This window comes from Euprymna scolopes, chromosome 3 (genome assembly GCF_053919585.1).
Source record: "Euprymna scolopes isolate OS-2025 chromosome 3, ASM5391958v1, whole genome shotgun sequence".
NCBI lineage: Eukaryota > Metazoa > Mollusca > Cephalopoda > Sepiida > Sepiolidae > Euprymna > Euprymna scolopes.
The window spans coordinates 1,433,270-1,449,722 of record NC_136484.1 but is presented as its reverse complement, the minus strand read 5'-3'; the positions used below and the strand labels follow the sequence as shown (position 1 = coordinate 1,449,722).

General features: G+C 32.3%; 1 protein-coding gene across 3 annotated transcripts in view; it reads right to left on the bottom strand.

Annotated features, from left to right (window-relative positions):
* LOC145252763 (protein O-mannosyl-transferase TMTC4-like) overlaps positions 1-16,453 on the bottom strand; it is a 133,042-nt gene that overhangs the window by 44,769 nt on the left and 71,820 nt on the right. For all 3 annotated transcript variants that reach the window (XM_080112671.1, XM_080112680.1, XM_080112660.1), the window contains 4 exons: positions 12,493-12,612; positions 11,741-11,890; positions 5,904-6,106; positions 2,669-2,849 (listed from right to left, as the gene is read on the bottom strand). In XM_080112671.1, the coding sequence (XP_079968797.1) occupies positions 2,669-2,849; positions 5,904-6,106; positions 11,741-11,890; positions 12,493-12,612 (654 nt within the window). The remainder of the gene's footprint in view (positions 1-2,668; positions 2,850-5,903; positions 6,107-11,740; positions 11,891-12,492; positions 12,613-16,453) is intronic.

Here is a 16,453-nt window from a genome sequence, read left to right as displayed (position 1 = left end):
AAAAGTAATAAAGAAAACAAGTTTAAAAATTATATGATTATTTCTTGTAGGAATGCCGACATGTATCGACGTAGAGAGTATCATCAATAAAAATAAAATTAAAGCAATACTTAAAAGAAGCAAGAGGTAAACATAGATACTGAAAGAAAAGAAAATATATTGTTAAATACATCTAATCTGTGAACGCCTAAGTAAAATGGTTGTCATGTAGTGTTTGAGTCGTTCAATTAAACGTTGTAATTGGTCAAAGCAATCGGTGTGTGGGGGGGGTCTGGTGCTTAACGACACTGAATGACGACCTGGATGTTTCAAGTTTGAATTCAGTTCGTTCCACTAAAAAAAATACTTTCACTTAAGATGTCAAGGTGCTCGTGGTCACACTAGTAATTATCCGATATGTTTCTAGAAAAATTCTGAGCAGAAAATATCGAGGAAACCAATGCTAACAATAGAAGCTTTGAACCATATCGGATGATGAACACAAACGGTGTAGTGTCAAAAGAAAGAGTCGTTATATTGTCATTACTTTTTCTTGCGAATTCCTTAGTTTCTACTTTAATTATTTCTTCTTTTACAGCAGCTCTAACTAGCAGCATTTTCGTAAGTGTGATCGTAAATCTATCTATGAACTAGATTTGTTTTCGTTGAAGTCGAATATCTCACCAGAACTGAAAATAATCGATTAAAAAGTCAAGCTATAAGGTCACAGATATGAATTCGGTGTTACAGCTGCTGAATAAACAGGAAAAATATCCTATCTTTTAACCTCTAAATAAAAAAGTGTGAAAAAGCTGCACCTTTTCTATGAAAGATAGATTAAGAAAAAAAAAACGCGACGTATCATTTACTATAAATGTTTAAATCTTTGTTAAGAAAAATAGCAAAATCATTCTCGAACCTTAAAAGTTTTTATGCTTTCTTTTTTAATAACCTTTTCATAAGCTGTTATCAACATGAATTAACATTATGCAAACGCATTTTCCAGGGCAACTTCCAATTGTGCCATAAGACCATAGAAACACGCATAAATTATGCTTGTTCAGATGCAAATCCATAGTATTCATGGAATGAGATCTTAGAACGTAAAAGCACACGCATAGACTCTAGTAAAATAAAAACAAAAATTGAATTTGTCAGAATAGGGTTGACCCATTTAGTAAAGACAAGTAACTCATATAGTTGTAATATTTCCTCTTTTAGACAATATTATGATATTTAATGTTTATACCATGGCATAATATTTACACATATATATATATATATATATATATATATATATTACACACACACACACACACACACACACACATATATATATATATATATATATATATATATATATATATATATATATATATATATATTTAAAGTGATGGTTGTGTAGTTCCAACGAGAGAAAAAATGTATATTTAAAAGAGTGTAGCCATCAACAATTGTGGGTTTTTTTTAAGGTTTTCATCATATACGTGTGCGTGTGCATGTGTACATGTACATGAATATATATGTATGCGTATGTGATTGTGTGTGAGTGTATGCTATACATGGGGAAAGAAAGTCTTTAAAAAGAACCCTAAAGAAGCCATAAAAACCTTCACCATATGGACTAAAAAACACTCTTTAAAACTAACTTTGACCGGTCACAGTGAACAACTTACAGTTGGAGACAGAATGTCTAAACACTGAACACACGCATCGCATCACTATGAAAAACATATTTAATATCAGCGGAGGCATATCTACAAACTCCCATTTTAAAGAAAAACTTTTTACGAAAATATCTGAAGAGAGCACACCCTAAGCTCGAAACGCGTTATAAAAATATTTTAAAATAAAAATATGATTTTAAATTTTAAATATATATATATATATATATATATATATATATATATATATATATATATAGAGAGAGAGAGAGAGAGAGAGAGAGATAAATAGATAGATAGATAGATAGATAGATGAAATAAACAAAAGTTACAAAAAAGAAAAAATGTAAGTCTTTGAATTTCACCAAAATTTTGTACTATATATATATATATATATATATATATATATATATATATATATAAAATAAAAGACAGTAAATTCCAATGTAAAAGATTTTATTGTTCGCAAGACACTCAAAAAGAAATATAAAGATATTCTTAATCCGCGGAGTTTCAAAGGTTGCTTCTATTCATAATAAGAGGCAAGATCTTAGCGAATAATTGTTCTAAATTGGAATTTTACTATGTTGTTGTATATATATATATATATATATATATATATATATATATATATATATATATATATAGTAAGTTATAAAATGTATATGGGGATTAAGCTACACTGAATATTCCGCGTTTCATCCACTCTAGGATTGAAGAATCCTAGAGTGGATGAAACGCGGAATATTAAGAGGGGGATGTTACTGCTCTCTATCCGTTTAAACTGTCCTTTTTATTGTTTTTAAAGAGCTGCTTTCCAGCATGCGCCATCGCTCGGGAGAATTTATATATATATATATATATATATATATATATATATATATATATTTATATATATATATATATATATATATATATATATATATACATATATATATATATACATATATATATATATATATATGTATCATAGGACGTGAAAGGATTAATAAAGATAATTCAGTAAATCAACAAAATGTGCTTACCTGCAAATGGCTTTTAGAAAAGTGTTTCGACAAGGCACTGTATCCGAGAGCAACGATGAGAGAGAACCCAAGACATGGTAGGTAAAGGTTCCGTTCTGCGATCACAAAACCGACACGAAAAAATATATTACTAGCAGGAAGAAATGGAATGAAGAGGAAAATAGCGGCCGCAAGCAGTTTTCTGAAAATCATAAAACGTATTATAAGTAATGATTAATCTAATCAAAAATGACATTATCTAAATGAAGAAATGAGAAGTTTTTTCATTCACCATGAAAACAGGTTATTGTTATTTTAATCAATAATAAACCACAATATTTTGAACTACGCAATATATAGTGTGGAAGGAAGACCTAAACATAATATTTACATGTATTATTTGAATAAATAGTAAATAATAATTCTTTGTGTTTTTTACTCTATATACGTCTGGTGTTATTTACTGGTGAGTTTATTTGCTGTTTTTACAATTATGTATGCACTAATTCTGTCGAATTGTAATTCAAGTGGTTTAACAAAAAAAGAACAAATTATGGAGACCTATTTTGGTTAAAATGATGAATAAATTCACATTAAAAATTAGGGGCTTAGGGGAGAGGGGGATGTTGCTGCTCTCTATCCGTTTAAACTGTCCTTTTTATTGTTTTTAAAGAGCTGCTTTCCAGCATGCGCCATCGCTCGGGAGAATTGATTTCTTCTTTCTAAGCATTCTTTACAGTCTTAAAGAACTATAACTTTGCTTCCCGCCAGTCGTGGCCTATTTTCTCTCCTCAAAATTTGAAAATGGTCGTCAAATTTTTTCGTTTTTTGCATTTTAAATCTTCTGGCCTGATGAGATCAAATATGATTGAAACAGTCTGTACATTGTAGCAATATATGACTGTATTTATATAAAGAATAATAAAAAATATAATTTGCTCTCTTTGATTGAGCACTATCAAGGACCCTTGTTGAAAATCAATAATTCTTAATTTTTGGATATCTTTCTACCTGGAATATATATATATATATATATATATATATATATATATATATATATCGATTTCGACGTCTTTTTGGTATTACTGCATACATATATATATATATATATATATATATATATATATATATATATATATATATATATATATATATATATATATATTAGAATAATGAAATGAAATAGATCTACTGGTATGCAAATCCAGTGATTTTCGGTCTTACAAAATATTATTAAATCTAATATTTTATATCAGAAACCCCACCTAAATAAAGTTGCTCAATATACAAGATAGAGCAAATGAATAAAAATGTAGGTATCTTAATTTTATAATTTGAAAAGGTTAACCTTCAAATTCTTTATTGTTTGAAAACAAAGAGTACAATTTAATAAATCTATTTTCTTAACCCATGCATTTTCGATGCTTATTCATTTCCTCTATTTTTTTTTGGGGGGGGGGTGCACTTTATTCGCTAAAAGCAATAAACGTAGAAAATTAAAGTTATTAATGTTCCTTTTTTAATTATTTAAGATACATAAAATAAGGGAAATGGATATTGATGCTGAAAAAGCTATTGTAAGTTAAATGCAGAATGCATGCTAAATCATTAAATTGAAAATCTTTGTTGTAAGGAGGCAAAGAAATCCTAGGTGTCTTGTAATCATTCCAAGGTACTAGGTAACAATCACATGCCACAAGATTTCTTTCGTTTCACTGGTGGTTGAATACGAAATCTGTCAAATATTTGTTTATATATATCTGGTAAAGGTTTTTTATATAAGGTTAAAAAATTAAATCCAAGTGGTAAATCCAAGTGGGGAATAAAAATAAAATTATATCCGAGGAAAAAATAAAACAATGTTTTTTCAAAGCAAAAATGATGGTTATTAAAAAATCAGATGCAGCTCTGGTGAGTATATTTATAAACCAGTACGAGTGAAAATGTTTATACTAACTACCCTACTATATATATATATATATATATATATATATATATATATATATATATATATATATATATTTGTTTATATATATATATATATATATATATATATGCGTGTGCATATAATTGTCAGTCATTGTTTATTTTTACCTGAGGTACTGTTGTAAGCAGATTGCATTACTATGTTGCTAATTGAGAATAAGTTCCTTATACTCATGATATACCCATCAAATAGGGAGCGGCACATAAATATTTCTAACACGTGTCTGTAGCCATTATAAAACATATATATATATATATATATATATATATATATATATAGTTCAAAATTCAAAGACTCACCTTTTCTTTTTATAACCTTCGTCTATTTGCTGGATTTTTCCATTACAGTTGTTTCAGTAATGGGTTAGCAATTTTACGATTTATGTTTCCGTAAAAATATCGTGTCCCCACCAACTTCTTCAGATGTTTATCCATTAGATTTTTACAACAAATGGTATATTTTAACATGTTGGACATCGTGTACATATACGACATATATATATATATATATATATATATATATATATATATATATATATATAATTTTTTTCTACTATAATAATTAAATACCTACAGATACTAGTGCTTCATCCTTTCGGGAATCTTCAGTGCAGGGTGTCACGATTAATACCAGTCGAACGATTCGAACCCCGTATCACGAGACATCTCTGGCTCGATAAGCGGAGACCTAATATATTCGGCTACCATTAACCGCTTGAAAATAACGTTGAATTTTAAACATCTTAATTTTAAATGTTCATTTACGTCAGTCAGACAGTGATCTAATCGTTATACGATGATCTACGCATAAGAGCTAAATTGACCGACTTTAATTCAACTGAAAGTGCTCAACGATAAGAAACGAATTTCTTAAAGGGGCTGTCATAATTATATGTGATAATAGCCAAAGGGCCACAACATAATACTGAAAAGTATTCAGAACATAGAGATAATTATTCAAATAAATTGTCTTTAATGTAACATGTAAACGTAGATTTCCTTTGATTAAATGGTATATATAAAAATCATGTTGGGATATGTATATAAATCTTCGTTTTTAGTATGAAAATTAATTGTGTACCTTTTGTATATATTAATCCAATTGTAAACAAACAAACAAGCAGACACGAATATGACTTGATTATAATTGATGCATTCTTCTCAAATGTAAAGCTAGATATTCTGGCAATGAGGGCGGGGTAGGTTCGTGTGGTGTGGCTATCAAAGGAATCAAAGTAAATATATAAAAAGTCAAAGATGAAAAGCTCACCTTGATTGAGACGTGTTTCTAAATCGCAGTGCTGTGAACATCATTGAGAAAAGAATCGCAAAAAATGGAAGCAGGACCAGAAACCGGAAGTCTTGAAAAGATTGCAAAATGGGGACGCAGTTATATGACCAATCACAGCACAACCACCAAGGATTCAACAAAAGCCAGGCGTTCAACAAATATATGTAACAGTAGTTCAGCATCTAGAACAAAAGAAAATGCATATTATGGTTGGTTGGGGAATGGAAATCTAGCAGATGCTATGTTAGAGTATGCGAAAAGAATGTTCTTATTTGCCCTTTCAGAGACAGAAATGACAAATTATTAGGGATAAAAAACGACACGATAAAACTTGTATAGTCAGAATGCCGGCGGGTAAACAGCCAACGAACATCGAACAGTTTTGGCTTCTCCACTATGGTGGATGTAGCCACACTAAAACAAGACTTGTCAAAGAACGAATGATTTCCATGGGAACCAACATCCATCCATAGTGATGAACAGTAGGTTATCGCGTGTCCTTTTTTTGTCATTTACTACTTAAATTCTATTAGTAATGTTTCCCACAAAAGGTGAATAAATGTGATTTGTCTGTTGTTCAAGGTATATGACACGTTTAGATTTTAAATGCGTTCACTAAACTGCCCATATCTTTATCTCATTGTCACTTGCGCTAGAGTTGTTTTATTGCTTTTGTAAATGGCGACTCATTAATAAAACATCCAATTATATTTTTGTTACTAGTGCATATTACGAACCAGATTCTCATAACTGTCCGGTGGGACTGAACAAGAAAATTATGACGTGATTGTCTAGAGGAGTGATATTGCTCCCAATTGGGGAGATTAAGATCCATTAAAACCCTGAGGCCAGGTAAATATGCCGAGATTGTCTGTTAAACGTTTATTTAATCCTGGACAGCGACGGGTGATTTATCAAAAGGGATGAATTTATTGTTATTTGTAAAAACAGACAGATATTTTATTGTTTAAAAAATGACAGGAAATGTCAGAATAAGGTGGAATGAAATCATCCATTCGTTTGGCCTGAGGAACGTGTATGTTTAATAGCTCAGATGTTCTGCTTTCTGAGTGACAGGATTGACCTTTTTGAGCGTGTGAGTGGAAATTGGATTTTTTTTTTGTCCCAGATTCGAAGGCTATAGACGACCTGTTGAGATGCACACGCGCAAAAGCGTTGGGAATTCCCCGTTTGCCGTGTTGGGTTCAGGTTGGTCGGGGAGATTGCCCCGACCATCCCTGTTACCTTAGTATTTAAGCAAATGCTCAGGCCGATTTTAGCAGATTGAACCCAAATATCGAGAAAAACACATGCCCCAAAAACGCCACAACCCCCTCCATACATCCTGACCGCCATCGTGGGGAACGAAGAATAAGATTTTGGAGAATCTTGATGTTTTTGATGTAATCGAACTGAACGAGGTACATACGTAAAAACTTATAATTTTCCTGAAATTAACTTTTTCGTAGTTAGAACTCCCCAGTCTGTTTTGGCGTGCATGCGAAGCTAATTGATTTTCAGCAGAATCGACACGAAACCTGATAGCTGAGAATTTATGTGAAGTCCTCTCGGATAAAGATAGACGATCAAAGGCCAGACCAGTTCAACGGGGTCAAAAGTCATCTGCTGACATGGGGAGGGCCACAAAATTACGCAAACCGGAATATGCGGAGCGCTAGTTAAGTTGATCAACCAATCAGAATGCGACAACAAACGCGATTAGCCTATAAGAAACCAAGCAGACGACTTTTAATAAATTTGAAAGAAAGGAAAAAATATTTTAGTTATTAATTTTAAATCATGGAGCAGCATACAGAAATTAATCTATGCTGGACAAGTTAATGCTGACGCCAGAGCAAGTTTGTGCTTTATGTGTTTCGCAGTTCTTAGATAGGTCTTGCATGAGAATGTATTCTACGTATCGATAATCGATAATCGATAATCGATAATCGAAAATATTCGATGAAAGAAAGAACATGCGATTTTTACTAAGGTTAACGCCTTATACAGCATTACATCACATTACAAGTGCGTTTGAGAAGGTTTATTACCACACAAGCCGAAATACCCGACATAAAAAAATCAACAGTAATTTCTTCGGTACGAGAGGAGTGCGTTGGAAATGTAGTTTTTGTGTTAAAACTCAATTGAATCATGATTCTTTACATTTGCATTGGAAAGTTTAATTTTAGCCATATAAAATTATATATAAAATTATATATAAAATTATATATAAAATTATATATAAAATTATATATAAAATTATTTTACACATATAAATAAAGTTCGTAAACAAGATACTAAGCATACATTAGGCAACTCTATAAACAACGACGAATAAACATTTTTGACTGTGTGGCAACCAAACAAAAGGGGCACATACATTCTTTCCCTGGTTGGTCTTGACTGAAGGGTCAGTAAAATGTTGAAAGATTAAGATTACTTCCCTCCGATGGAAGCATCAGACAAATATAATTTATGTGTATAATTTCATTCCCTCGGAAATTGCACGCATTTTTCTTTGCTTCTACATCATCTACTGGGCTGTGTGTTATTGATATATAATAACTCGTTTTCATTGTTAATTATCTGACGTCACGCAACCAGGTCAACATTATTTTTTGTAAATTACTGTTTTTGTAACTTACATTCGAAAATTATTATCTTATTTTTATTATCTAAATTTTTACTGTTAGATTTTATTTTGTAACAATATTTCTACATTGAAATATTTTATATTTAATAACATTTAAGAATATCGCAATGTTATCTTTTCTTCGATTCCTTGATCACTCGGGTAATCCGACGCTATTCGGGAGTTACAATATTTGACAATTTCATCGTAGTTAAATATATCGAGATATCCTGATTATCATCTAAATGTTTTATTATATCATGTTTCCAATAATTCTGATAATTCGAATAACAATATCTAATAGAGCGTATGTGAGTCTATAGTACAATGTAACACTAAAGAGAGGCCACATCAGACCTGTAGGGTTGATGTGACGTTTCTTTTGGTTAAAAGTAATTTTTTGTTCCCGGACGATGATCGGGTTTTGAAGGAATAAAAATTATTATTAATTCTTTTTTGTCAATAAATTCTGAGCTAAGTCTGTTGTTGAGATGGCGGCGGCAAAAGTGCCTTTGTAGCGAAAAGTTAAATCACATTCTAAACTTCAAAAGCGAAAAAGAATGCATAAAATATTTTAGACAAAATACACAGGCGTTTGATCTGTGAGTTTGACAGTTGAAAAAGTCGGGTTGTTTTTGATCTGAGAGAAACACACGCAGTGACTCGGCATTGTGTTTTAGAACAAAGAATAGGAAAAAATGAATTGTCCGAAATTTCAAAACAATAATACATACTTTTATGACGTATCGAGAATTGTCATTTGATGAATCAGGTCGAACGAAAATTGAAGTTATGAAATATTTTTGCTCGGATGGGAAAATGTGTTGTCCGATAAGTTCAAAGCAACAAATGCATTCTTGGTCTTTTGACGTAATCAAAATGTCTGATATAATTGAATGGCCGATAACCAGAACTTAATTCAAAGATAAACTAAAATTCCTTTGAATTATCAAAGCGAAAAATGAGATCAATAGATAATTTTAAAACAAATAAAATCGCGTGATTTACTTTAAGTCAAAGGAAAAATAATTTTCCTGGATATGGAAAAATTCCATTAGTAAGCCAGGGAGGAGTTAAATAATACAACGTGTAAGTTGGGCGTTAATTAAGGGAGGAGTCAATCCAATTTTGGAAATGGACCAATGAAAAAGGGCCCTGTCGAAGTATAATCAAACAATGAGAAAAGGCCCCGTCGAATTATAATCAAGCAATTTGATTGGTCGATGACGAACATGGGTGTCGTCATCATTCCATAATTATATTATAAAAGAAATGAAAAATTAGAGATTAAGTGAGAGTCCGGATCTGAGATTGGGAATCAGAGTCAAAGAGAGCTAAGTCGAGTTGTTCCGTCTCGGCAGAATCACCTCTCCTCTCTCTCCCCCTCGCTTGTTGCCTGATAACTCAACGCTTATAACGTGTCGATCACTTAACGAGAATTACGCAAAGTCCGCGATACCGACCAGGTATTTCAACAACAGAAGCTCAGTTGTAAAACTAACTGCTTGCTTGAATTAATTGTCAACTATATGTATATGCTGTAAATACTTCTTTTATGAATTTCCGAAATATATATTATATTAACCAACCTCCGGAGTTTTGATGCTGATGTGCGTTGAACCTTATATGTGTATATTTCTTTATTTGCCATTTGTGACACCGTATCCGTCAACGAACACCCATAATAACTAGACGATCCACGGAGAACAGGCCTTGAGGACCGAGCATCCGAGAAGAATCCCCAACGCCTTAACGAAGAACTCACTGGGTGACGCGACGTACTAATGGTTGGCAGACCTGGTTGCCCAGTCGACATATCATAACTGTACCGACCAGGGTGCAGATCATAACTGGGCCGCGATCAGAGGTTCGAGGTCGTGTAAGGTCACACGTTTCAAGGTCACAACAACATCTATTAGCATCCTGGCCGTCTTCGCTGGGCATGTTAGTCGAGATTCGGCATCTTAGAATCTTCTCAATAGAGCCTTTCTTGATTCATTCAGGGATAACGAACTATCAAATTTTGTTTGTAAAAAACTTTCTTTTAAATTTGTCGAGTTAAGTTAGCTATATAAATTTAATATGCTTCTTCTATCGAAATTTGAAATGAACATTTGTGAATAGTATGTATATCTAAGTCGCGTTGAAATATTTAGTAAATTATAGATTTACGTTAGGCTCGTATAGTGAAATGACACCTTTCCAAAAATTAAAAGGTCATTTCGTCATTTTTTATAATAAACATAAGAAAAAATAATGATAAAATGACATCATAATTCCACATTTGTTGGTTTTAATTTCAACGTTAAAAAAGTTATATTACTACTAAATATTCTTATGGACGATTATAAAATGTTGACTTAGAATTACTGAGGTTATAAACTTTTGACGAAATTTTGTCATTCATGAAGTTTTAAAAAACTCGTTCTGCTTACGTGGGGAAAACTAAAAAATACAAAAAACATTTGCACACGTTGTTCATGCATATTTACCCATCTCTAATTCCATTATATGTTTTTCTCGTTGTATTTTTTTTTATTCAGTTACAATAACAACGCCACAAGTGTTTACTAATTAAGTACAGAATCGTCTTATCTTTTTACATCGATAATCATATCGTCATTTCGTTTATGGGTATCGGTTCAATTTCGATAATAAATAAGTAGTTTTATTTTATTTCTAATGTTAATTATTATCACAGTATAAGATTATCGACATGTTCTTTCAAGACAACGCTTACTATACTTTAATATAAACACAGAAAACATACCTACATACATAATGCTATTATGTAGTAAGAAAATCCGCATCCAACCGATATTAAAAGACGGTTCAAACCTACCGATTCACGTTCTCTTATCATATAACATGATTTCCTCTTACTGATTGTTTATTGTTGGATATCATACTAAGCATATGATTAAGACATACCACCTGAAAGTGATTTCAAAATACCCGAAACTATGTAATATCGAAGAAAGGTAAATTAACGTCATCATTTTAGCTGTGTATTACGGAAATGAATTCTTTCTATCATCTGATCCAAAAATGAAACCTGGGCCGAAAATCGATTACATGTTTTTGTATGCACGACACTATACAATGCGAAACTTTTGTTAGTTTGAAAAAAAAGATAAAGAAAGGACATAGATCAGAGAAAATAAAGAAAGACTCTACATACACGCATCGTAAAATCTTCGACAAATGACTGCGGGTTGTCATGAACGCCAAATATTGGTTGTGATTTCATTAGATGGATGCGAAACAGGAGCAAAATAAACGTCACAACAGCCAAGGAACATAGGCGTAAAAGCAGATTAGAAAGGATTTTCTAAAAAAAAATAAGAAGAAGATGGCGATTAAAGTTGTAGACAAAGTAATAAGCATGGTGTAAGAATATACTGAAAACAAGCGAATAAAAATTTGTAAGAAAACCATGAAGAATTAAATCAAAGTTTAATTAAGAGACGAAGAATAAAGTTGAAAAGAAATCTGTAAAAACTGCATAAAAAAATACAGATGGACATAGAATTAAATGTGATCAAAATACTTTCTCGCAAGGCGTAGCTAGTAATAAGATTGCGGAAGAGATTCATCTCAAATTTCGGGGATATTTTTGTCAAGAATTTAAGGTTTGGTTGAAGAAAAAACAGAAAAAACAAAATGGCAGCTCCGCTGATAATATATTGGCAAGTCTCGCAGAATAACGTAAAATTTCGTGATTCGTATAATAATTGTTGTTTCGTAACCGACATTTGTTTTGAGTTGGTATTATGTGGGGATTTTCAACCTAATTATTATTGTCATCATCATTGCCCTATCAATTTATCCATCATATATTCTTCAGCGTTTTTTTGTACCTTGATAAATAATGGCACTTACATAAAACAAAACAAGGGCAAATAAGATTAAAATAACATATTAGCAACTTACATTTCTTGTATTTTTAAACAAAAGTTCATTGGAGTTCAACCTTTTCTGCTTCACTCGCTGTGTGAGGAATTGGCATATTTCTTGCTGGTTCAGCAGAATATCGTACAAAGCACACATTACCTGAAAGATTCATAATTTTTTTCTTAGTTTAAATAAAAATTGCACTTTATAATTATACTAGCGAGGGGTACCCGGCGTTGCCCGGGTGTTTTTCGGGGTATGTGAAAAAACCCCGAAAATGTGAAAAAAAGAAGCCTTCACGACGCGCAGTTGGAAAATAGTAAAGTGTCTTAAAAAATCCAGGTGCGCGTTTTTGATTGACGTGACGGCGATAGGTATTCAGCAGTTACGATTTTGTGCGGGACAGTTTTGAATAAATCGGTTTGTTTGTTTTTAAAAACCCGCTCCCTGTTTATTAGGAAGAGCGAAATGAAAGCAACAGTCTGATATGACGGAATCGACATTGAACAAACGTTACTTAGCTCTCTTGAGACAACTGGCTTTCGACCTGTGATTAGAGTCGAGTTTCGCTTTTTTTTTATACCGAAAACCGAATGTAACGCATGCCGATGCGGGAAATGTGGAATAATTAACGTTTGAAAGTCAATAAAATTAAATAGACAGGCGAGCTCTGTGGATAACTCTGAGATATTACAATTTATAGATTATAAAAAGGTTTTAAGAAGTTTTGAATCGAACAAGCGCTTCTCTGAAAGAAGCCTTTTGTGGACATCGAGGAAAAGCGTACATACATACACACATACATTTTCGCTTTTATATATATAGATAAATACAACTAGCAGGCCGCCAGGCATTGCCCGGTCGTAAAATACTCTTAAATATGATATTTTGATAAATGCAGATGTCGTATTTATAATTATATCATACTGCACCCAATATATAGTAATGATTTTAAAAGTTAAAAATGGCTCGTGCGCCACCAATGAGAATCGAAACCAAAACGTTTAGCTTGCGCTTTACTTTTTCCTTTGACGTTAATGACTGAGATATGAAGACATGTTTGCTACAAGGCTAAATACTAAAACGTAAACTAATAGCTATTACGTTACGCATGCATATTCGTAATGCCGTCGTTCGACCTTCACATGGCTAATTCCATTTTTTTTTCATTTTCAGACTTTTGCTCTGATTTTCCCCAGTTAAAACCCAGATATAAAGTTTCGCATATGTTCTTATCTCATATACATGAAGTTTCATGCTTTTAGACGAAAAACTGACAAAGGAGTTTCGAAGGAAAATCTTTAAAACAAATATATATATACGCATACATAAATATATATAGAAAGAGATTTGCCTTTACTACAACCTTTTATGCAAATATTACGCAAGCATAAATCATATAGAATATCTATAGTTAACTAAAGATGATCATTTCATGAGAAAACCGAAAAACTTAATGGGGAATTAATTAAAATTAATATGCAAATTAGCTAGATCTTTTTCATATGAATGCAATTTCACAACGGATATATAAAAAGTTGTATTTTCTTTTTAAATAAATAGAAAGAAGGGTTTTTAATATGAATATCAGCACACAAAAAAAAATATGGGAATATAGATAATACAATAAATATGCCTAGCGATAAAGTACTGCTGGCAGGAATATAAATGTTCCGCTTATTGCAATTTGTTTGGAATGGACAGCGTAAAAAAACGACTTGCAATCTAATACCAGTAATCATTTCTACACTTATCAACTTATTTTATATAGAAGAGACATTATTAGCTTTCTATGCTCTATCGTAGTCGTGCGACTAAGAAAAATTACAACATTCTTTTTACACATTTCTAAATTTTATTGAATATTTTTACCGTTTAATAAAAGATTTCCGGGTCAGATTAAAGATTTTGTTGGGCAGGATTTGTTTCGCTGGCCGTAGTTTGGTGATTCCTGATTATTTTTTATTAATGTTTAACTTTAATTATTTATCTTTGTATTTTAACTAATCTTTATTTGTTTATTTTATTTATTTATTTGTTTGTTTATTTACTGCCGTTCTGTCCATATGGTTAGTTGTTTAGATTTTTTTTACTATTAAGAGGAGATAACATGTTTTACGGTTAAAGTGTTTTCTTTTTCCATGTCTTTTTATTTGTATCTAATAGTTGCAGCCCTGAACAAGATGTTGTCTTTCTGGCTCTATGTTGATTGCAATTGAAGGCTAAATAAATATCAGATTATGGGCGATGGAATTTATATTGATAACGGCATTCTTTCTTAATTCTATTCACTTCAAACAAGAAATACTCCCACTGAGGTGGAGAGGTTACTGTGAATTAGGGCCCGTATCCTTAGGGGCATACTGAGTGAGGAGAGAATTCGTAAGGCAAGTTGTTCGAGGAAAGTATATACCAAAGTAGTAAGCTTTCCGGCATAAGAAGACTACTAGAGTAAAGACATGAAAATTCACTGGTAATAGATTTGTCTGGAGCGGTTACATTTAGAGCCACATGCACGGCAAGTTCGTGGAAACGCATTCTCTTGGACTACTTGTAAAAATGCGGATGGTTGCATTATTGCAGTGATGGGACAGAAATTAGAGCATTGTAAAAATTAGAACTGCACGCCTGTGGAACTCTGTTCCGTCTGCCTGCGTCCCTCCGGACTACAACTTGGTTGTCTTCAAGTCCAATGTTAACAAATTCCTAATGAACCGCCCCCTTAAGTAAACATATCAGCAAATCTCCTCACTAACGTAATGTACTTGCAATAACCCTTATCCCTGAGTGGCTTCCGGGCCTTGATAAGTGGTGATCACTGTGTAAAAAAAAAAAAAATTGCGGGATCTGTTAGGTTGCAGATGTGTTTTGGACTCTCTCCAGGAAGATGCCACTGTTGGTTTTTGTACAGATATAATAAAATGCTTCTGAAAGGACTGGTCCGCTCAGTTATCGCTTTATCAATTTCCACGCCCTCTTCTCTAAAATATTTCAGACATTAATCAAACAAGCAATAACCAACCACCTCACAAACTAATCTTCTCTCTAACCGACAGTATGGATTTAGACAATGTCGTTCCACTGCAGATATTTTAACAGCCATCTCTGAACGCATATACCATGCTCTGAATAAGATGGTCGAAACCAGAGCTGTAGCCCTTTATATATCTAAAGCTTTTGACAAAGTCTATTATGAAGGTTCTTAATAAAAATTAAATATACTAAATATAATGAGATTTTTCTTAGAAAAGAAAACTATTCAGGCTCTTCTTGATAAACATACATCAAAACAGCGGAAGTGCCTTAAAAACTTGATCCTTTGACAACTATTATCCCTGATATTCATTACAGAAATCTGTAATAACATTGTGTGTGAGATGGGTAAATTTGCTAGGGATACAACCCTCTATACTGCACGATGGAAAAGCGGTTTTACACAAATCTAAGACAATAGAAAAATACTTAGTAAACGACCTCCAGACGGTAGGGGAATGAAGCCGTAAATGGATTACAACATTTAATGTTACTAAAACAAAGTTGCTCTCCTTTAATACGGAGTTACCCAAACCACTTGCTCATCTCCCCATAATATGGTCCCAAATAGTAACCTCTTACGTCCAATTTAAATATTCATCTGCTAATACCGTATGAATTTATTTTATTGCGAACATCTTCCTGCCAAACCTTATCAAATGCTTTTCGATGTTTCAAGCGCTATCGCCATATGTTTAGCTATCTTATCGAGTGTATTTCATGCGTTCAGAGATTCCAAACGTATATCCACAGCACGAAATTGCCTAACCCAAAAATGTTGGACTATCACTAAATTTATTAAGGATGCAATTTTCTTTTTTTTTTATCGAAGATCGAGAGGAACTTATGGGACAATCATTTTGAGGGTCACAGTTCTTGAAATCTGGTATCACTACTACCATTTTTCAGTTATTAACGTAGCAATCATTAGCAAGTCATTTATTGTGGAGTTGAAAAGAAATAGTGA